We start from the raw sequence: 23453 nt of genomic DNA on the forward strand, positions 1-23453 counted from the left end.
AATAATAAGAAAATATAAAAGATGATAATAGTTTAACAATATGAAAAATAATTTTAAAAATATATGTCTTCATATAAACGCAACCATTCCCCCTTTTAAAATATAATTAGCTTATGGTGAATTATAGGAGCAAGAAAAAAATACCTTACATGGTAGGAAAATTAATGACACTTCTTGGGGAGACACATGTCACCTCCATTAAAATGCACTGAGTAACACCAAAAGGGGCATAGCCCGAAACCAAAGGGGGCAGTAGAGGATGGCAGAGGTATCGTGATTGAGTACTGCTGCCTTGTCAACATAGCCCTGAAGAAGAGAAGTGGTGGGGTGTTCTTCCTCCCAGTGTGTGTATCTGCCCAGCCCCTCCCCTGGGCTGCCTTCTGAGACCACCATCCTCAAAGAAGTTGATTTTCAGTAGTTTTAGTCAAGACTCACTCTTGGCTATCTTTGTTATTTTGGAGATCCCCTTTTAAAATATTGTCAAGATTGTGCTTTCTTTAGATGCAAACAAATTCAATTCAGTAACTCACCCCTAAAACCAAATCAAAATCTGGGAGAAAAGGCAACTTACTATTAAACAATGGGGCAATTCTTCAAAAATAAGCAATTTTATTGGGAGCAAGGAGGAAAGGTCATGTGGCCTATCATTATTATCCAATTCCATGCCAGTAAAACATATTTCTAAAGTTAAAATGCCAAATCATTTTATCTTATTGTCACTTACAGAAATCAGATTTAAAGATACTAATCAGTCTTACCCAGTGGTGTTTTCACTTTCTTTGGGATTCACTTGGATAACATTATCAAGGTCTTCACCTCTTAAAAAAAATTTAGATCAGTTTCAAAGTATTCCCACAGTATTTTTTTATATACACATTCCATATTATTGATGATTAATTCAAGCTTTTGGAGAAGATTATTATACTGGTATTAAATTCATTTTTGTTATGAAAGTTACCTATCAATAATATAGTTAAGTTAATCTCTAGGATTCTATTGGGCTCTAGGTAAATTTAAATTTAGATAGACTCACCAAAGTAAAGCTCAGGGCAGTAGAGTTCAGACACAGAAGAGAGAAGCCGAACTCAAAGATGTGACCCCCTTCAGTATACTGAGAAGATCACACAATTAACCCAGTAGAAAATAAGCAAGATTTAGAAACATCAAAGCAGTTCTCACCCTCTGCTAGTCTGATCTGTCCTAGCATTTGCTTTGATAACCATTTTGAGATCTTGGATTCTTTGGAAAAAACATGGAGACCTTATGTCAATTAACTTGCATTCAATTTTTTCTGAAAACCATATAAATAAGAATGTCCCTGAAAGGATGTCAGATGTTTCCAGGGCCAACTGACAAGAGAAACTTCAATATAATTATCCCTTAGCTTATCTTTTTTAATTTCCACAGTAGTACTTGGTTTAAATTAGTTTAAAAAATCTTCGCCAACACACCTCTCACTTTGCAATTTTGTCCTTTCTATTTCTTAATTTAAATAGAAAATTTGTCTCATTTTTAAATTATTTAAGAAAATATAGAATAAGAGATTATGCAGTAAGTTTTCCTGCACTTACTTCAGTGCAACTCAAGCATGTGGTCTTATGGAAACAGGATTCATCATATTCTTTGCCTACTATCTCTGATAGGCCCCAAAGTGCAACAGTTCAACTGTGACAGAGGAAAGCATAACACTCCCATTTCCAACAAGGTGTAAAAATCTAACATGAAAAAAGAGAGCCCCATTATGTTAGGAGCTTTACTTTCCCTTTCTCGTTTTTGTCAGTCCTTTGATTAACTTTAATAGGACTTCCAAGGCCTTGGTTTCTTTATAACATTGGAGGGGGCAGGGAGAGCACAGCAACGGAGAGAGAAAGAGAGAGAGAGATTCAACAGTAGATTTTTCACAACAGCAGTAAGACGTTATCAGTACCTGAAACATCAGAAGTCTTTAGAAATATTTAATTCAAGTGGCTCTTCTCATGCCAAATGCTGATATGCTAACTATCCTACAGTGAGGACCCAACCATTACTCAGTTATGATTAAATCAATTTAAACGTAAAAGTTTCCCCCACATCTTAGCTTTTGCTTTCATTATTCTTTGAGGGTGGGTTGGTGAGAAACTAACTTTAATATATGTGTTGAGATATTGTCTTCCTTAAACATGAAAAGCATTCACATCAAGGGTGGAAATCAGATGATCAACATTTTAAATCTAAACATTTTGAAGATTTAGACAAGTCATTTTTAATAAAAAGTAACCTGGGAAAGGTAGTAATAACTCTTTGATGACCCCAGTACTTTATATGAGTTGACCACAACCAATAAAACTTTCACACGCCAATAGCTTAAAACAATTAGGGAATATAAAAGCTAATCTCTCTAAATCCCCCATTTATTCAATGCCATTTTCATCTGTCTCTGTCTTTCACTGTGATAAGACCGCTGACATTTGAGGGTCTTTCTGTGTAAGGAAGAAGGAAGGGAGACAGGCAGGGAAGAAGGAAAAGAAACTGTGGGCTCTCCCTACCACACCAAAGAGACCCATCCTTTCTGCATCAAAGCCCAGCTGCTATCAAGTTATACCAGCTTACAAACCCCTTCTCTTTTCTCCTCCTTCCTAGCCCACACGATTGACTTGTGTTCACCCACTTTTCCTAATTTCCACCACTTGTATGGAACTTTCCAAACTTCATTTATTTCTTTATCTTTTAATTAATTAATTAAAATTATTTTTAACATCTTTATTGGAGTATAAATGCTTTACAATGGTGTGTTAGTTTCTGCTTTGTAACAAAGTGAATCCTATACATATACATATATCCCCATATCTCCTCCCTCTTGCGTCTCCCTCCCACCCTCCCTATCCCACCCCTCTAGGTGGTCACAAAGCACAGAGCTAATCTCCCTGTGTAATGTGTCTGCATCCCACTAGCTAGCTATTTTACATTTGTTAGTATATATAAATCCATGCCACTCTCTCACTTTGTCCCACCTTACACTTCCCCCTCCCCGTGTCCTTAAGTCCATTCTCTACGTCTGCGTCTTTATTCCTGCCCTGTCCCTAGGTTCTTCAGAATCATTTTTTGGTTTTTTTTTAGATTCCATATATATGTGTTAGCATACGATATTTATTTTTCTCTTTCTGACTTACTTCACTCTGTATGACAGTCTCTAGGTTCATCCACCTCACTACAAATAACTCAGTTTCGTTTCTTTTTATGGCCGAGTAATAACCCATTGTATATATATGCCACATCTTCTTTATCCATTCATCTGTTGATGGACACCTAGGTTGTTTCCATGTCCTAGCTATTGTAAATAGAGCTGCAATGAATACTGTAGTACATGTCTCTTTTTAAATTATGGTTTTCTCAAGGTATATGCCCAGTATGGGATTGCTGGGTCGTATGGTAGTTCTATTTTTAGTTTTTTAAGGAAACTCCATACTGTTCTCCATAGTGGCTGTATCAATTTACATTCTCACCAACAGTGCAAGAGGGTTCCCTTTTCTCCACACCCTCTCCAGCATTTATTTTTTGTAGATTTTGTGATGATGGCCATTCTGACTGGTGTGAGGTGATACCTCATTGTAGTTTTGACTTGCATTTCTCTAATGATTAGTGATGTTGAGCATCCTTTCATATGTTTGTTGGCAATCTGTATATCTTCTTTGGAGAAATGTTCATTCAGGTCTTCTGCCCATTTTTGGATTGGGTTGTTTGTTTTCTTGATATTGAGCTGCATGAGTTGCTTGTGTATTTTGGAGATTAATCCTTTGTCAGTTGCTTCATTTGCAAATATGTTCTCCCATTCTGAGGGTTGTCTTTTCGTCTTGTTTATGGTTTCCTTTGCTTTGCAAAAGCTTTTAAGTTATATTAAGTCCCATTTGTTTATTTTTGTTTTTATTTCCATTTCTCTAGGAGGTGGGTCAAAAAGGATCCTGTTGTGATTTATGTCATAGAGTGTTCTGCCTATGTTTTCCTCTGAGAGTTTGATAGTGTCTGGCCTTAAATTTAGGTCTTTAATCCATTTTGAGTTTATTTTTGTGTACGGTGTTAGGGAGTGTTCTAATTTCATTCTTTTACATGTAGCTGTCCAGTTTTCCCAGCACCACTTATTGAAGAGGCTGTCTTTTCTCCATTGCATACTCTTGCGTCCTGTATCAAAGATAAGGTGACCATATGTGCGTGGGTTTATCTCTGGACCTTCTATCCTGTTCCATTGATCTATATTTCTGTTTTTGTGCCAGTACTATACTGTCTTCATTACTGTAGCTTTGCAGTATAGTCTGAAGTCCGGGAGCCTGATTCCTCCAGCTCTGTTTTTCTTTCTCAAGATTGCTTTGGCCCTTCGGGGTCTTTTGTGTTTCCATACACATTGTGAAATTTTTTGTTCTAGTTCTGTGAAAAATGCCATTGGTAGTTTGATAGGAATTTCATTGAAGCTTTAGATTGCTTTGGGTAGTATAGTCATTTTCACAATGTTGATACTTCTAATCCAAGAACATGGTATATCTCTCCATCTGTTTGTATCATCTTTACTTTCTTTCATTGGTGTCATACAGTTTTCTACATGCAGGTCTTTTGTCTCCTTAGGTAGGTTTATTCCTAGGTATTTTATTCTTTTTGTTGCAATGGTAAATGGGAGTGTTTCCTTAATTTCTCTTTCAGATTTTTCATCATTAGTGTATAGGACTGAAAGAGATTTCTGTGCATTAATTCTGTATTCTGCTACTTTACCAAATTCATTGATTAGCTCCTGTAGTTTTTCTGGTAGCATCTTTAGGATTCTCTATCTAAAGTATCATGTCATCTGCAAACAGTGACAGTTTTACTTCTTCTTTTCCTGTTTGGATTCCTTTTATTTCTTTTTCTTCTCTGATTGCTGTGGCTAAAACTTCCAAAACTATGTTGAATAACAGTGGTGAGAGTGGGCAACCTTGTCTTGTTCCTGATCTTACTGGAAATGGTTTCAGATTTTTACCATTGAGAACAATGTTGGCTGTGGGTTTGTCATATATGGCCTTTATTATGTTGAGGTAAGTTCCCTCTATGCCTACTTTCTGGAGGGTTTTTATCATAAATGGTGTTGAATTTTGTCAAAAGCTTTCTCTGCATCTATTGAGAGGATCATATGGCTTTTCTCCCTCAATTTGTTAATATGGTTTATCACATTGATTGATTTGCATATGTTGAAGAATCCTTCCATTCCTGGGATAAACTCCACTTGCTCATGGTGTATGATCCTTTTAATATGCTGTTGGAATCTGTTTGCTAGTATTTTGTTGAGGATTTTTGCATCTATGTTCATCAGTGATATTGGCCTGTAGTTTTCTTTTTTTGTGACATCTTTGGTTTTGGTATCAGGGTGATGGTGGCCTTGTAGAATCAGTTTGGGAGTGTCCCTCCCTCTGCTATATTTTGGAAGAGCTTGAGAAGGATAAGTGTTAGCTCTTCTGTAAATGTTTGATAGAATTCGCCTGTGAAGCCATGTGGTCCTGGACTTTTGTTTGTTGGAAGATTTTTAATCATAGTTTCAGGTTCAGTGCTGTGATTGGTCTGTTTATATTTTCTATTTCCTCCTGGTTCAGTCTTGGAAGGTTGTGTTTTTCTAAGAATTTGTTGATTTCTTCCAGGTTGTCCATTTTATTGGCATATAGGTGCTTGTAGTAATCTCTCCTGATCCTTTGTATTTCTGCAGTGTCAGTTGTTACTTCTTTTTCATTTCTAATTCTGTTGATTTGAGTCTTCTCCCTTTTTTTCTAGATGAATCTGGCTAATGGTTTATCAATTTTGTTTATCTTCTCAAAGAACCAGCTTTTAGTTTTATTGATCTTCGTCATCGTTTCCTTCATTTGTTTTTCATTTATTTCTCATCTGATCTTTATGATTTCCTTCCTTCTGCTAACTTTGGGTTTTCTTTTGCTCTTCTTTCTCTAATTGCTTTAGGTGTAAGGTTAGGTTGTTTATTTGAGATGTTTCTTGTTTTTTGAGGTAGGATTGTATTGCTATAAATTTCCCTCTGAGAACTGCTTTTGCTGCATCCCATAGGTTTTGGCTCATCATTTTTTCATTGTCATTTGTTTCTAGGTATTTTTTGATTTCCTCTTTGATTTCTTCAGTGATCTCTTGGTTATTAAGTAGTGTATTGTCTAGCCTCCATATGTTTGTATTTTTTACAGTTTTTTCCCTGTAATTGATATCTCGTCTCATAGCGTTGTTGTCAGAAAAGATACTTGACACGATTTCAGTTATTTTAAATTTACCAAGGCTTGATCTGTCCTGGAGGATGTTCCATGAGCACTTGAGAAGAAAGTGTATTCTGTTGTTTTTGGATGGAATGTTCTATAAATATCAATTAAGTCCATCTTGTTTAATGCATTATTTAAAGCTTGTGTTTCCTTATTTACTTTCATTTTGGATGATCTGTCCATTGGTGAAAGTGGGGTGTTAAGTCCCCTACTATGATTGTGTTACTGTCAATTTCCCCTTTTATGGTTGTTAGCATTTGCCTTATGTATTTTGGTGCTCCCATGTTGGGTGCATAAGTATTTACGATTGTTATATCTTCTTCTTGGATTGATCCCTTGATCATTATGTAGTGTCCTTCTTTGTCTCTTGTAATAGTCTTTATTTTAAAGTCTATTTTGCCTGCTATGAGAATTGCTACACCAGCTTTCTTTTGATTTCCATTTTGATGGAGCATCATTTTCATCCCCTCACTTTGGTCTGTATGTGTCCCTAGGTCTGAAGTGGGTCTCTTGTAGGCAGCATATATACAGGTCTTGTTTTTGTATCCATTCAGCCAGTTTATGTCTTTTGGTTGGAGCATTTAAACCATTTACATTTTAGGTAATTATCAGTATGTATGTTCCTATTACCATTTTCTTAATTGTTTTGGGTTTGTTATTATAGGTCTTTCCCTTCTCTTACGTTTTCTGCCTAGAGAAGTTCCTTTAGCATTTGTTGTAAAGCTGGTTTGGTGGTGCTGAATTCTCTTAGCTTTTGCTTGTCTGCAAAGCTTTTAATTTCTCTGTGGAATCTGAATGAGATCCTTGCTGTGTAGTGTAATCTTGGTTCTTCCCTTTCATCACTTTAAATATGTCCTGCCACTCCCTTCTGGCTTGCAGAGTTTCTGCTGAAAGATCAGCTGTTAACCTTATGGGGATTCCCTTGTATGTTACTTGTTGTTTTTCCCTTGCTGCTTTTAATATTTTTTTTTGTATTTAATTTTTAATAGTTTGATTAGTACGTGTCTTGGTGTATTTCTCTTTGGATTTATCCTGTATGGGACTCTCTGTGCTTCCTGGATTTGATTGACTATTTCCTTTCCCATATTAGGGAAGTTTTCAACTATAATGTCTTTAAATATTTTCTCAGTCCCTCTCTTTTTTTCTTCTTCTGGGATCCCTATAATTTGAAAGTTGGTGCATTTAATGTTGTCCCAGAGGTCTCTGAGACTCTCCTGAATTCTTTTCATTCTTTTTTCTTTATTCTGCTCTGTGGTAGTTATTTCCACTATTTTATCTTCCAGGTCACTTATCTGTTCCTCTGCCCCAGTTATTCTGCTACTGATTCCTTCTAGAGGATGTTTAATTTCATTTTCCAAAGTTCATTTCTTAAAAAATATGAAATCTCATCTTTTCCTGTAAAACTCATACAACCACTTACAGAGAACTGACTGCTTTCCCACTTCATCTGTTCCCCATTTGGAAAAAAATATCACCTGTAATAATGTTTGCACAGTCACATTATAGTAATATGTTGTTAATAAGTGTTCAGTGTCTGAATGGATTTTGTGATTGCCCACACTTTTTGTTATATAGACTTTGTTGTTTTCTACATCAGAGAGGGTTAAGAAGGCATACCACCGAGTTTGACTTGGAATGCTAGAATACCCATCTGTGCACAGCTTGGCACAGATCAATGGTTTTTAAAGATAAGCAGGACAATAGAAAAAATCATCATGTTAGTAAAAGGCAAATGTAATGACACACGGAATACAAGGTAAACAGCCAATCTGGAGAAAAAGCAGTAGAGACCTCAGAAATCTTTATCCTTTGTCATTCTTGATTGTTCTGGGATTTTCTTTAATGAAACTGTCAAAAGTTTGATTTCTTTCAACATGAAAAATAATGTCAGTAGTAATTCATTTTCTAGTATATCAGTGTCAGTCTAGAACTATAAGTTAACTTCTTTAAATGCTCTTTAAATTAATGGTTACTGATCATTAATTAATCTTTTTTATGATACAAAATAAATAAAAGCATGGCTTTTGACCTTGAGATGTTTACAAGTGTATCTGAGTGATATACATATGAAGTGACTCAATCAAGATTGCAACTGAAAAATGCCTTACTCCCTTAGAAAGACTTCAGTGGTGAGGAGCTATGCTCCCAGCATCAAAATGTCCTATAGTGAACATATTTAGTTCATAAACCAGCCTACTGTTCACTACTTGTAATGGTCAGTTTGATTTCTTTCACTTTCAGATGTAAAAGGGAAGTTAGAGACCATCTAGATCATACCCTTCATTTTATGGACTGAGGAAACAGAGGTCTCCAGAGGTTAAGCCACTTGTCTAGGGTCACCCAGATTGATGTCGGTGGCAGAGCCAGTACCAAGACACCCACCCATCTCCTGACCCTGATCAAGTGCCTCTTCCACCAGCCTGTCTGACTTTTGTCTTGAACAGGGGGTCTCCCCCAGGAAATGGCATACAGTTTAGGACTCAATCAAAGAAGCCTGTATGAGTCTCAATCAAATCTTACCCTTTGCCATCTTTGTCTGTCCGGGTATTCACAACGATGAGATTTTCAAGGCTTTTGGGTCTATAAAACACAAAGAAATTCAAATAAAAGACTGCATATTGAAATAAAATTGTGTGGTATCTTGAAAGGTCAGATACAGTAAAAATTTTTCATGAATTGCTCATTTACTCTTACTGAATAGAGCAGCAGAAATCCTTCTGGGCAATCATGTCTGAACTAAATGTACAATACTGAGTGCACTGCCCCATCTGCTAGTACATTTTTATGCCAGAGGACATAACTCCCTTCCAGCTAATAATGTCTGAAAGAATAAAACAAGCAATCTGGGAGATAATATTTTCAGGTTAGAGACAGATGCACTTACATTTTATCTGTTGGCTCTGCCTTAAGATTTGCTCTAAAGAGACCATCAATACCCTGATTTCTTTAAATGTATTGAACAAAAAGGCTCATCAGTGCTAATAATGGATACCTAACTTATAAAAACATAGATCAGTTTACATATTAGACAGGAAAAAAAGCTGGTTAGGAAAGATGAGCTATAATTCTTGAAATCACTTTATTCCAAACAGGTATCTTCCTAGACTCAAAATTTAAATTGCAGTGGACCTTAAAGAAAAGAAAAGACAAGATACAGACTGGGGATCTACAAGCTGTAATAGGTTCATGGATGTGTTGTTTGGGTTCATGGAGTGTTTTTGTTTTTTATGTGGGCCAATATTTACAAAGCTGGCCATGACATGTAGACACCTGGAGTTTCAGGATCTCCTGAAAGTGTCCTGCAACTTTAGGCTCAAATTCTCACGTGGCAACATCAGCTGGAGCTGAGAAACAGTTGGGCTCTCCCAGACAGGGCGCTCCCTCTACATTACAGAGCCAGCTCCCTTCACTCATCTATCCCTGCCTGGTCCCAGTAGGCCGTGAAGTCTGATTCTTAATCTAATGCCACCTCTCTTTATAGATAAGAAAACTGACATTTGCTTTGTTTCTTCTTCACTTTGGTCCCTGCCCGTTTTGTATGTTAGTGTGCCAAGTAACAGAGAGAGAACTAAAATTGCACAGACCCCTAACACAAACCTCAATTAATATGATCTTTAAGTTATGCAATTACAAATGACTCATAATAAGGAGATAATGTTAACTAAGAAAATGAGTGGTTTTTGTAGTGGTTCAACTACAAGCATTCAGTGACCAAACCAAACTGTTTACATACTAATATATGAGTATTTCAGGAAGAGAAATGTGGTTATTTTTATAACTGCCTTACTAAACACTGGTGTGTGAAAATCAAAGACACTTCAATATTAGTGTCTTTAAATTGTAATAACCATTTATAATAATGATGAAACGATTTCTGCAAGCTTTTTATTCAAGATTTGTAGGACACTTTTGACTAGCCCAGTATATGGGTCCTCATGTTCAAATACTGAAAAATAACAAAGCAAATTCAGTAATAAAGCGAAAAAAGAGATGTTTTAAAATCTTATCTATTCAAGCTTTTGTTCATTTTGATGAGATTATCTAATTCTTCACTTTGGGGAGAGAAAAGAATATCTTACATTAGTAAAATCCTGGGGTAGATTCAGCTTAAAACAACTATTTCTGAGTTCTCTGAAGTTCACCGTATGTCCCACATTTATCATCCACGAAAATCCTCTCTATCTTTCAAAGCTCTCCTCAAACACCCCTTTCGCCAAGAAATCTTTCCCAGTCCTTTAACTGAATAAAGTCCCCTACATTTTTGGAAGCCTTGCAGCGTTTTGGATTTTTGTATCTCCTTTACGGTACCTACATTGCTATACTTTGTAATATAGTAATCATACACTTGTCTCATGTTAATGTCCTTGCTTCTACCGATACTAGTGTACATAGAGACACAAACACACACACACACCCACCACTTAAAATTTCGAAATGTATTTTATATTGGATCCTCTTCAGTGTTTAATATGGGGTTTTTCACACAGTAGATGCTTAATACAGGTTTTACTTGAATCAACAAATACAGGTACGTTGACTAATTATATATCCTATCTTTGCATAATGTACTTGCAAAAAGCAGCTATTGGAAAACACTCGTTTATCAGTAAGTCTGGCTTCTTTCTTGAATTCTACTCTCCCTTATTCCAGTTCAGCTACACTTGCTCTCCTGTTTCCAGACTTGAGAACTGTAAAGACTCTACTGACTGCTTCTTCAGGAGCTACTTGTTTAAGCTAACCCCCTGGGTTCTGGAATATTCCTTAGAACCACAGGAGCTCAGCCCTCTCCCCAAGGAAGGCAGCTGCAGTGGTTTTTCATTCCTGTTTGCTCCTCACAGCATATCCTCTCCTCAACCCTTCTATCCACCCACTTCACCCCTTCTATCCACCCACTTCACCCCCATTTCTCTTGCCTTCCCCACCCAGTTTTCCAGTTCACAAGTCTTGGTTTTCCCTTCTTCCTGCTCTAGCCTCACATATTTTCCACACTTCCTCAATGTTCCTCTTTCTTCTCAAGTCATCACTGGTGTTGACCAGGAGGCCATGAGGCCAAGTAACTTGGTAGTTAGACATTCAGGTTCCCAAGTCAGGGATACCTGGATTCTAGTCAGGGATTCACCACTTATTAGTTGGTGACGCTGGGTGAGTTACCTAACCTCTTGCTCCCTCAATTTTTTTCATCTGTAAAATAAGAATACTAATTGTACCTACCTCAGAAAAGAACCAATAAGTTAATGAATAGAAAGCGATTAGGATTATACCTGGCACGTCATAAACTCTCAATTAATTTTGGCAATTATAGTAAACAGTTTCCAGTCAATATTAATTTTTTCATTTAAAAATGCTCATTATATTTATTTTTTAAACTGAATTTAGAGGCACCAAGACTCTGGCTCAGCCTTAGAGAGCTATGGTCGTTGAGTCACTAATGTGCTTAGAAGATGCCTGGCATAGCAGATCACCAGAATAACTACTGGAACAGTTCTCTCAGGGATCTGAAAAACTCATTCAATCAACAGCCATCACAGAGATGAATCGTTTCAAGTAATATTGCATATTCAATGGAAGAATTGAAGGCTGAGAATAAATATAGAAATATGAAAGTTGCTGACCCTGACAAAAAATGTATTAATGTTCTATCCTTGTGTGGGACAAATACTACCCAGTGCCCTGACACAATGCTGTGTTGTCATTTCTTATTTGAAATTCTACCTTCCAACACTGAGGCTACAAATCTGTTCCATGTCCCCAAGGGAAAGAGCAAACTCTGTAAATTTTAGCCCTAGACCTTTCTGACTGGTGAGTCACAATGATGAGATCAGGATTTGGGCTTCCACGAGAAAATTAACATAAATCATGAGAAGACACTCTGTGGGAAATAAAGTGAAATGGGGGCTGCATTCTGAACAAAGGAGTTGAGCTTTCAAAATGGCCTTAAATTGATGAAAGCTTTGGATATTAAATTTCACCATTGCATTTACAATAAATTAAATGCTCTTAGTCAGATAAGAGTAAGAGTTCATTTTTCAAAGGAGTACTACAAAGCAACTAAGATAAATAAGGCTATATCTCATCCCTCTAGACAGTCCACAGTAACGATTCTCAGCTATCGATGCAAAAGACATTTCCCCTGGCCCACGTCAAAGCAACAGCTTCTCCCCATGAAGAACTTATCTGGCTGTGAAATTCGTGCATCCTGGTGAGGGAGAGGGGACAGGAAAGTTAAACTAACTGCAGCTCTCACTGTTTTTGTTTGACTTGCGCCAAACCATAAGTGCCCTTCAGCATCGCTCACCTATCTCTCCCTTAAACACCCACCAAAAAACTATCCAGTCCAAAAAACTGTCCAATCCCTATTAAAAATAAAATATTACCTCAAACAAAAATAAGTCAATAAAATTAGAGATCTAGGCACTTAGACAACAAAGAAATGAAAACATTCAGGATACTTTCGACTATCTCTGTCTGGATCTAGAGCTACTACTTTGTCCATGAGTTTGCAGCGAAGAGCTAAGTGTCACTTCTGTTTCTTCTCTTCAGTTCTTTGACTGAGACTGCAACCCTTAATAACATTCTTAGCACTGCTAAATTCCATTAAACAAGGAAAAATTTTATAGGCACAGGATTTAAACTATGGAATGTTTATACTCAAGGTTTTCTCACTGCTCATCATTGTTTTACCATTATCTACTACATAAACACTTCTACTTTGCACAAAACATTGTGTCAGACTTTGCAGATGACAGATGGTAAGACAAAATATCTGCTCTAAGAGATTAAAGAGGTAACAAAGATGAGACATTTACATGAATACCATGAAACTATACCAAATATGATTAGTTGTTATATAATATGAGTAATGGGGCTCTAATAGCTTAGAGAGGCAGAAGTCACATCTCACTGGATCACTCAGAGAAGACTTCACAGAGGAGGTGGTATGTGATCTGGATCTTGAAAGATGGGTAGGACTTGGATGGATGGATATGGTGGCCTTGAGGTTGGAAAAGGCCACCATATGGCTGGAATGGTATAAACAAAGGCAGGGGCTCTGGAAACTACAGAAAGGAAGTGATTAAATTTGATACTGCATGCAGGATAAATGTAAGGGTGAAGTCAGAAATTGCTAAGGAATATTAGGTTGGAGACAGGTTAACAAAGGCATTGAATGAGGTTATATGTAATTGAACAGGCAATGGGGAGCCAGGTGGAGTGATTTTTCCAGCAGAATCGTAGAAAGAAAACGCTGGCAGTGCTGGGTAGTAATGGTCTACTGGGGGGAGAGGCGAGGAGTGTAAGTCAATCTGGATACCTATTCTGATAACCTGTGATGGAACCAATGAGGGTTTGAACTGGGGTGAGGGCATGGGGGTGTGCAGGGCATTTTAGACATTTAATCCATATGTGCCTAATACTACACAAAGGGGTCAAGACATGAAAGAATCAAAAATGATTCCGGGGGGACCTTCAAGATGGCGGAGGAGTAAGATGTGGAGATCACCTTCCTCCCCACATATACATCAAAAATACATCTACATGTGGAACAACTCCTACAGAACACCTACTGAACACTGGCAGAAGACCTCAGACTCCCCAAAAGGCAAGAAACTCCCCACGTACCTGGGTAGGGCAAAAGAAAAAAGAAAAAAGAGACAAAAGAATAGGGATGGGACCTGCACCTCTGGGAGGGAGCTGAAGGAGGAAAAGTTTCCACACACCAGGAAGCTCCTTCACTGGTGGAGACAGGGGGTGGGTTGGGGGGCGGGAAGCTTCGGAGCCATGGAGGAGAGCACAGCAACAGGGGTGTGGAGGGCAAAGCAGAGAGATTCCCGCACAGAGAATCGGTGCCGACCAGCATTCACCAGCCCGAGAGGCTTGTCTGCTCACCCTCTGGGGCGGGCGGGGGCTGGGAGCTGAGGCTCAGGCTTCGGAGATCGGATCGCAGGGAGAGGACTGGGGTTGGCTTCGTGAACACAGCCTGAAGGGGACTAGTGAGCCACAGCTAGCCGGGAGGGAGTCTGGGAAAAAGTCTGGAGCTGCCTAAGAGGCAAGAGACCATTGTTTCGGGGTACACGAGGAGAGGGGATTCAGAGCACCGCCTAAACGAGCTCCAGAGACGGGCGCAAGCCGCGTCTATTAGCGCGGACCCCAGAGACGGGCATGAAACGCTAAGGCTGCTGCTGCCACCACCAAGAAGCCTGTGTGCAAGCACAGGTCACTATCCACACCTCCCCTCCTGGGAGCCTGTGCGGCCCTCCACTGCCAGGGTCCCGTGATCCAGGGACAACTTCCCCAGGAGAACACACGGTGCACCTCAGGCTGGTGCAATGTCATGCCGGTCTCTGCCGCCGCAGGCTCGCCCTGCACTCCATACCCCTCCCTCCCCCCGCCTGAGTGAGCCAGAGCCCCCAAATCAGCTGCTACTTTAATGCTGTCCTGTCTGAGTGAAGAAGAGACGCCCTCAGGCGATCTACATGCAGAGACGGGGCCAAATCCAAAGCTGAACCCCAGGAGCTGTGCAAACAAAGACGAGAAAGGGAAATCTCTCCCAGCAGCCTCAGGAGCAGCGGATTATATCTCCACAATCAACTTGATGTACCCTGCATCTGTGGAGTACTTTAATAGACAACGAATCATCCCCAAATTGAGGCAATGGACTTTGGCAGCAACTGTAGACTTGGGGTTTGCTTTCTGCATCTAATTTTTTTCTGGTTTTATATTTACCTCAGTTTAGTATTAAGAGCTTATTATAATTGGTAGGTTTGTTTATTGATTTGGTTGCTCTCTTCCTTTATTTTATATACATATATATTTTTTCCTTTTTCTCTTTTTGTGAGTGTGTATATGCATGCTTTGTATGATTTTGTCTGTATAGGTTTTCTTTTACCATTTGTCCTAGTGTTCTATCTGTCCTATTTTTTTTTTTTTTAGGATAGTTTTTAGTGCTTGTTATCATTGGTGGAATTCTTTATTGGTTTGGTTGCTCATTTCTTTTCTTTTTTTTTATTACTTTTTAATTTTTTTATTTTAATAAATAAATATTTTTTTAATTTTAATTATTTTCTTTCTTTCATTTTTTTCTTTCTATCTTTTTTTTTCTCCCTTTTCTTCTGAGCTGTGTGGCTGACAGGGTCTTGGTGCTCCGGCCGGGTGTCAGGCCTGAGTCTCCAAGGTGGGAGAGCCGAGTTCAGGACACTGGTCCACCAGAGACCTCCTGGCCCCATGTAATATCAATCAGTGAGAGCTCTCCCAGAGATCTCCGTCTCAATACTAAGACCCAGCTCCACTCAACAATCAGTGCTGGACGCCCCATGCCAAACAACTAGCAAGACAGGAAAATAACGCCACCCATTAGCAGAGAGGCTGCCTAAAGTCATACTAAGTTCACAGACACCACAAAACACACCACCAGACACAGTCCTGCCCTCCAGAAAGACAAGATCCAGCCTCATCCACCAGAACACAGGCAGCAGTCCCCTGCACCAGGAATCCTACACAACCCACTGAACCAACCTTACCCACTGGGGGCAGACACCAAAAACAATGGGAACTAAGAACCTGCAGCCTGTGAAAAGGAGACCCCAAACACAGTAAGTTAAGCAAAATGAGAAGACAGAGAAATACACAGCAGATGAAGGAGCAAGGTTAAAAACCCACCAGACCAAACAAATGAAGAGGAAATAGGCAGTCTACCTGAAAAAGAATTCAGAGTAATGATAGTAAAGATGATCCAAAATCTTGGAAATAGAGGGAGAAAATACAAGAAACATTTAACAAGGACCTAGAAGAACTAAAGTACAAACAAACAATGAGGAACAACACAATAAATGAAATTAAAAATTCTCTGGAAGGAATCAATTGAAGAATAACTGGGGCAGAGGAATGGATAAGTGACCTGGAAGATAAAATAGTGGAAATAACTACAGCAGAGCAGAATAAAGAAAAAAGAATGAAAAGAATTGAGGACAGCCTCAGAGACCTCTGGGACAACATTAAATGCACCGATATTTGAATTATAGGGGTCCCAGAAGAAGAAGAGAAAAAGAAAGGGACTGAGAAAATATTTGAAGAGATTATAGTTGAAAACTTCCATAATATCGGCAAGGAAGTAGTCAATAAGTCCAGGAAGAGCAGAGAGTTCCATACAGGATAAGTCCAAGGAGAAAAACACCAAGGCACATATTAATCAAATTATCAAAAATTAAATACAAAGAAAAAATATTGAACGCAGCAAGGGAAAAACAACAAATAACATACAAGGGAGTCCACATAAGGTAAACAGCTGATCTTTCAGCAGAAACTCTGCAACCCAGAAGGGTGTGGCAGGACGTATTTAAAGTGATGAAAGGGAAAAACTTACAAACAAGATTACTCTAGCCAGCAAGGATCTCATTCAGATTCAATGGAGAAATTAAAACCTTTACAGACAAGCAAAAGCTAAGAGAATTCAGCACCACCAAACCAGCTTTACAACAAATACTAAAGGAACTTCTCTAGGCAGGAAACACAAGAGAAGACCTACAATAACAAACCCAAAGCAATTAAGAAAATGGTAATAGGAACATACATATTGATAATTGCTTTAAAGGTAAATGGAATAAATGCTCCAACCAAAAGACACAGACTGGCTGAATGGATGCAAAAACAAGACCCATATATATGCTGTTTACCAGACACCCACTTCAAACCTAGGGACACATACAGACTGAAAGTGAGGGGATGGAAATAGATATTCCATGCAAGTGGAAATTAAAAGAAAGCTGGAGTAGCAATTCTCATATCAGACAAAAAAACTAAAATAAAGACTATACTATTACAAGAGACAAAGAAGGACACTACATAATGATCAAGGGATCAATCCAAGAGGAAGATATAACAATTGTAAATATTTATGCACCCAACATAGGAGTACCTCAATAAAAAAGGCAAATGCTAACAGCCATAAAAGGGGAAATTGACAGTAACACAATCATAGTAGGGGACTTTAACACCCCACTTTCACCAATGGACAGATCATCCAAAATGAAAATAAATAAGGAAACACAAGCTTTAAATGATACATTAAACAAGATGGACTTATTGATATTTATAGCACATTGCATCCAAAAACAACAGAGTACTCTTTCTTCTCAAGTGCTCAGGGAACATTCTCCAGGGTAGATCATATCTTGGGTCACAGTCAAGCCTTGGTAAGTTTAACAAAACTGAAATCGTATCAAGTATCCTTTCTGACCAAACCACTATGAGATTAGAAATCAGTTACAGGGGGAAAAAAAAAGTAAAAAACACAAACACATGGAGGCTAAACAATACATTACTAAATAACCAAGAGATCACTGAAGGAATCAAAGAGGAAATCAGAAAGTACCTAGAGACAAATGACAATGAAAACAAGACAACCCAAAACCTATGGGATGCAGCAAAAGCAGTTCTATGAGGGAAGTTTATAGCAATACAATCCTACCTCAAAAAACAAGAAACATCTCAAATAAACAACCTAACCTTACACCTAAAGCAATTAGAGAAAGAAGAAAAAAACAAATCCAAAGTTAGCAGAAGGAAAGAAATCATAAAGATCAGACCAGAAATAAATGAAAAAGAAATGAAGGAAATGATAGCAAAGATCAATAAAACTAAAAACCTGGTTCTTTGAGAAGATAAACAAAATTGATAAACCATTAGCCATATGCATCAAGAAAAAAAGGGAGAAGACTCAAATCAACAGAATTAGAAATGAAAAAGGAAAAGTAACAACTGACACTGCAGAAATACAAAGGATCATGAGAGATTACTACAAGCAACTATATGCCAATAAAATGGACAACCTGGAAGAAATGGACACATTCTTTGAAAAGCACAACCTTCCGAGACTGAACCAGGAAGAAATATAAAATATAAACAGACCAATCACAAGCACTGAAATTGAGACTGTGATTAAAAATCTTCCAACAAAAAACAGCCTAGGACCAGATGGCTTCACAGGTGAATTCTATCAAACATTTAGAGAAGAGCTAACACCTATCCTTCTCAAACTGTTCCAAAATATAGCAGAGGGAGGAACACTCCCAAACTCATTCTACAAGGACACTATCACCCTGACACCAAGACCAGACAAAGATGTTACAAAAAAAAGAAAACTACAGGGTAATATCACTGAGGAATATAGATGCAAAAATCCTCAACAAAATAGTAGCAAACAGAATCCAACAGCACATTAAAAGGATCATACACCATGATCAAGTGGGGTTTATCCCAGGAATGCAAGAATTCTTCAACATACGCAAATCAATCAATGTGATAACCCATATTAACAAATTGAAGGAGAAAAACCATATGATTATCTCAATAGATGCAGAAAAAGCTTTCGACAAAATTCAACACCCATTTATGATAAAAACCCTCCAGAAGGTAGGCATAGAGGGAACTTACCTCAACATAATAAAGACCATATATGACAAACCCACAGCCAACATCATTCTCAATGGTGAAAAACTGAAACCATTTTCAGTAAGATCAGGAACAAGACAGGTTGGCCACTCCCACCACTATTATTCAACATTGTTTTGGAAGTTTTAGCCACAGCAACCAGAGACGAAAATGAAATAAAAGGAATCCAAATCAGAAAAGAAGAAGTAAAACTGTCACTGTTTGTTGATGACATGGTACTACACATAGAGAATCCTAAAGATGCTACCAGAAAACTACTAGAGCTAATCAATCAATGTGGTAAAGTAGCAGGATACAAAATTAATGCACAGAAATCTCTTGCATTCCCATACACTAATGATGAAAAATTTGAAAGAGAAATTAAGGAAACACTCCCATTCACCATTGCAACAAAAAGAATAAAATACCTAGGAATAAACCTATCTAAGGAGACCAAAGACCTGTATGTAGAAAACTATAAGACACTGATGAAAGAAATTAAAGATGATACAAACAGATGGAGAGATATAACATGTTCTTGGATTGGAAGAATCAACATTGTGAAAATCATTATACTACCCAAAGCAATCTACAGATTCAATGCAATCCCTATCAAACTACCAATGGCAGTTTTCACAGAACTAGAACTAAAAATTTCACAACGTGTATGGAAACATAAAAGACCCCAAATAGCCAAAGCAATCTTGAGAAAGAAAAACAGAGCTGGAGGAATCAGGCTCCCTGACTTCAGACTCTACTACAAAGCTACAGTAATGAAGACAGTATAGTACTGGCACAAAAACAGAAATATAGATCAATGGAACAGGATAGAAGGACCAGAGATAAACCCATGCACATATGGTCAACTTGTCTTTGATAAAGGAGGCAAGAGTACACAGTGGAGAAAAGACAGCCTCTTCAATAAGTGGTGCTGGGGAAACTGGACATCTACATGAAAAGAATGAAATTAGAACACTCCCTAACACCGTACACAAAAATAAACTCAAAATGGATTAAAGACCTAAATGTAAGGCCAGACAATATAGAACTCTTAGAGGAAAACATAGGAAGGACACTCTATGACATAAATCACAGCAAGATCCTTTTTGACCCACCTCCTAGAGAAATGGAAATAAAAACAAAAATAAACAAATGGGACCTAATGAAACTTAAAAGCTTTTGCATAGCAAAGGAAACCATAAACAAGATGAAAAGACGCCCCTCAGAATGGGAGAAAATATTTGCAGATGAAGCAACTGACAGAGGATTAATCTCCAAAATATACAAGCAGCTCATGCAGCTCAATATCAAAAAACAAACAACCGAATCCAAAAATGGGCAGAAGACGTGAATGAACATTTCTCCAAAGAAGATATACAGATTGCCAACAAACAATGAAAGGATGCTCAACATCATTAATCATTAGAGAAATGCAAATCAATACTACAATGAGGTATCACCTCATTGTGCTATCTCAGAATGGCCGTCATCAAAAAATCTACAAACAATAAATGCTGGAGAGGGTGTGGAGAAAAGGGAACCCTCTTGCACTGTTGGTGGGAATGTAAATTGATACAGCCACGATGGAGAACAGTATTGAAGTTCCTTAAAAAGCTAAAAATAGAACTACCATATGACCCAGCAATCCCTCTACTGGGCATATCCCTTGAGAAAACCATAATTCAAAGAGAGACATGTACCACAGTGTTCATTGCAGCTCTATTTACAATAGCCAGGACATGGAAGCACCCTAGGTGTCCATCAACAGATGAATGGATAAAGAAGATGTGGCACATATATACAATGGAATATTACTCAGCCTTAAAAAGAAACAAAATTGAGTTATTTATAGTGAGGTGGATGGACCTAGAGACTGTCATACAGAGTGAAATAAGTCAGAAAGAGAAAAACAAATACTGTATGCTAACACATATATATGGAATCTAAAAAAAAAAAAAAAAGGTACTGAAGTACCTAAGGGCAGAACAGTAATAGAGACGGAGACGTAGAGAATGGACTTGAGGACACGAGGTGGGGGAAGGGTAAGCTGGGACAAAGTGAGAGAGTGGCATGGACATATATACACTACCAAATGTAAAATAGATAGCTAGTGGGAAGTAGTCGCATAGCACAGGGAGATCAGCTCGGTGCTCTGTGACCACCTAGAGGGGTGGGATAGGGAGGTTGGGAGGGAGGGAGATGCAAGAGGGTGGGGATATGGGGATATATGTATTCATATAGCTGATTCACTTTGTTATACAGCAGTAACTAACACATCATTGTGAAGCAATTATACTCCAATAAAGATGTTAAAAAAAAAAAAAAAGGTTCCAGAAAGGTGATCTTGCTTAAATGAAAGAAAAGAGAGAAGGCAGGAAATAGCACATTTGGGGAGGAAGTTGAAAATAGCCTAGGACATTCTAAATGGGGGTGCTGGGGAGACAAATAAAGATCTGGGTCAGCAACATAAATACAGGCCTGGGGGTTTGGAGTAAGTTCATCACCATGGACAACTACGGTGACCGGGATGAGCATTACTCACCAGAAGAGAAAGCAGAGGATGAAGAGTGTCCATAAATGTTAGTACCACCCATTTCTCAGGGCCGCTAATCTAGAGAAACTGACTGAGTCTTTCTTCTTTGAAATTATATGTGATAAACAGCATTTGAAACAAAAAGAGAAGAAAAATGCAAGTTCAGAAGCTCTTGAGCTCTCACCCCTTGTCAGCTTTCTGAAATGAAGTGTCCACTTTGACGATGTTTTCAAGATCCTGACTCCTTCAAACAAATAAACTCAAGTCAATGACAGTAGAGCTATCTTAGAAGGAGCTAAAATGTCTTATCTGTGTTCAGTGAAGAAAGCAAAACTCCAAGTGTTATCAGGACTTACTGAGTTTAACTGAATAACAAAACAGTCTGTCATATCAGCTCATGACATTCACACACACACACACACACACACACACACACACACATCAGTCACTCCACCTGGGCATTGGCTCTGCCATCTACTGCTCACTGAAATAACTACAGTTTCTCCTAAAGACTTATATTGGTTGTACACAATTTATATACTTAAAAAGGATATGGATAAATTGGGAGATTGGGATTGACATATACACACTAGTATATATAAAATAGATAACTAATAAGAACCTGCTGTATAGCACAGAGAAATCTACTCAATACTCTGTAATGGCCTATATGGGAAAAGAATCTAAAAAAAAAGAGTGGATATTAAAAAAAAAAGGATATGGAAAAGAAAATTCAATTAATTGCAAAAGTAAACACAGAAACATGTTCTGAAGTTTTTCTACCAACCAAGGAGCATTAAGCAACATATTCAGATGATCAATTAGTCCCTTATATGAGGTGAAAGTATCTGTCTTCTTATGTTTCCAAAGGGAAAGAAAGTACATTTAAAACTGTAGTTGAGCTTGAATCCCCGCTGGTTTCCCTAGATCATGAAAAGGAATAATTAGGGAAATCCTTATAGCTTTACCTGTAATTAAGACCTGTGCTTCATAAATGATATCTTAGAAAGTTAATAGGGTTCCATGAAGATAGAATTTTGTAGTCAAGTAAATTTGGGAAACATAACCGACTTTTACAGATTTGGAATATGTATAAGCACACTGAAGGTTCTGGGAGGTTCGTGACAGAGAGCTGTAATCCACTGTGTTTTCTAAACATGCAGGCCATTAAACGCTTCTTTCACGGAACATTCATTGACATCTTGTGGCACATGGGACATAGTTTGGGAAACACTGAGATAGAGCTGTACCTTAAGGTACTAGGTACAAGGTACTCTCCCCAAAGGTAAGATATCTGTGTGATGCATGCCTGAGAGTCAAGGGAGATAAGAAAGAAAATAAAAAGTATGTAAGTTTGGCACTTTGAAAAATGTGCTTCAGTCAAAAAGAATTGTCTAAAAAAATTGGCTTATTATAATGGTTAAGATGGTAAATTAATGCTATGTTTTTTACCATAATAAAAAAATTGGTTTATCATATTGATAGACCTATAAAATAACATTGTTCAAAAATTAATTTTAAAAGTAGTGTTTTTCAAATAAATAAATAAATATCCAAAACAAATACTAAATTGGATGGGATGTGCAAGACAACAGGCATAAACTAGCACTGTCATGGGGAAACCTTGCTCAAAAGCATCAAAGCAATTTGTAAGCCTTTTTCTGATGGTGCAGGTGAAGCTGAATATGATCTTGTTATATAGCCAATTCTAGGCAAAGCTTTTGCAGATGTTCAATCAAATAACTATATTTCCACCTATTCACTTACACGTCAACAACAGCTGTATCATAAACCTTGGGACAAGTGCTGGGAATAAAGAGATGTTTTCCTGTCTTAAGGGGTTTGATCTTATTCTGTTATCATGTTCAGACAATTTTGGTTGCTCATAATGTAATGCTTAGAATAGAAATAAAAGGAATAAAATTCTGTAGGTACATATAAAAACATTTATTACCCACTATTGAAGTCATCTGGAAAACTGATTTTGTCTATTTTATTATTAATTTTAGGTATGTTTAAGTGTTCCAATAAAGCATACTTTATCATACCTACAATTACACAGATATAGATATATAGATATAGATATAGCTCACTGTACCTTATATTTCTTTCAGCAGATCTGTTGGTTTCTGTATATGCACTTGGTTTAGGTGGACATATCTGCCTATATTTTTCAAGTTAAAGATAATGTCTGTTAGGTAAGAAAATACTTCTCTGTTAGATTTAAATTATGAGAAAACATTTACATT

General features: G+C 37.7%; 1 protein-coding gene across 23 annotated transcripts in view; it reads right to left on the reverse strand.

The window, feature by feature from the left end:
• Positions 1 to 23453, reverse strand: part of SCEL (sciellin) — a 398872-nt gene that overhangs the window by 57625 nt on the left and 317794 nt on the right. For 16 of the 23 annotated variants that reach the window (XR_014256049.1, XM_082434846.1, XM_082434838.1 and 13 more), the window contains 4 exons: positions 23303 to 23368; positions 21389 to 21448; positions 8769 to 8828; positions 759 to 818 (listed from right to left, as the gene is read on the reverse strand). Coding sequence is in view for 22 of the 23 variants with exons in the window: in XM_082434846.1 (XP_082290972.1) it covers positions 759 to 818; positions 8769 to 8828; positions 21389 to 21448; positions 23303 to 23368 (246 nt within the window). In the remaining variant the exon portion in view is untranslated. The remainder of the gene's footprint in view (positions 1 to 758; positions 819 to 8768; positions 8829 to 21388; positions 21449 to 23302; positions 23369 to 23453) is intronic. The other 7 variants (XM_082434849.1, XM_082434843.1, XM_082434837.1 and 4 more) reach the window with 3 other exon arrangements.

Source organism: Balaenoptera physalus, assembly GCF_965194825.1.
Source record: "Balaenoptera physalus genome assembly, chromosome: 18".
NCBI lineage: Eukaryota > Metazoa > Chordata > Mammalia > Artiodactyla > Balaenopteridae > Balaenoptera > Balaenoptera physalus.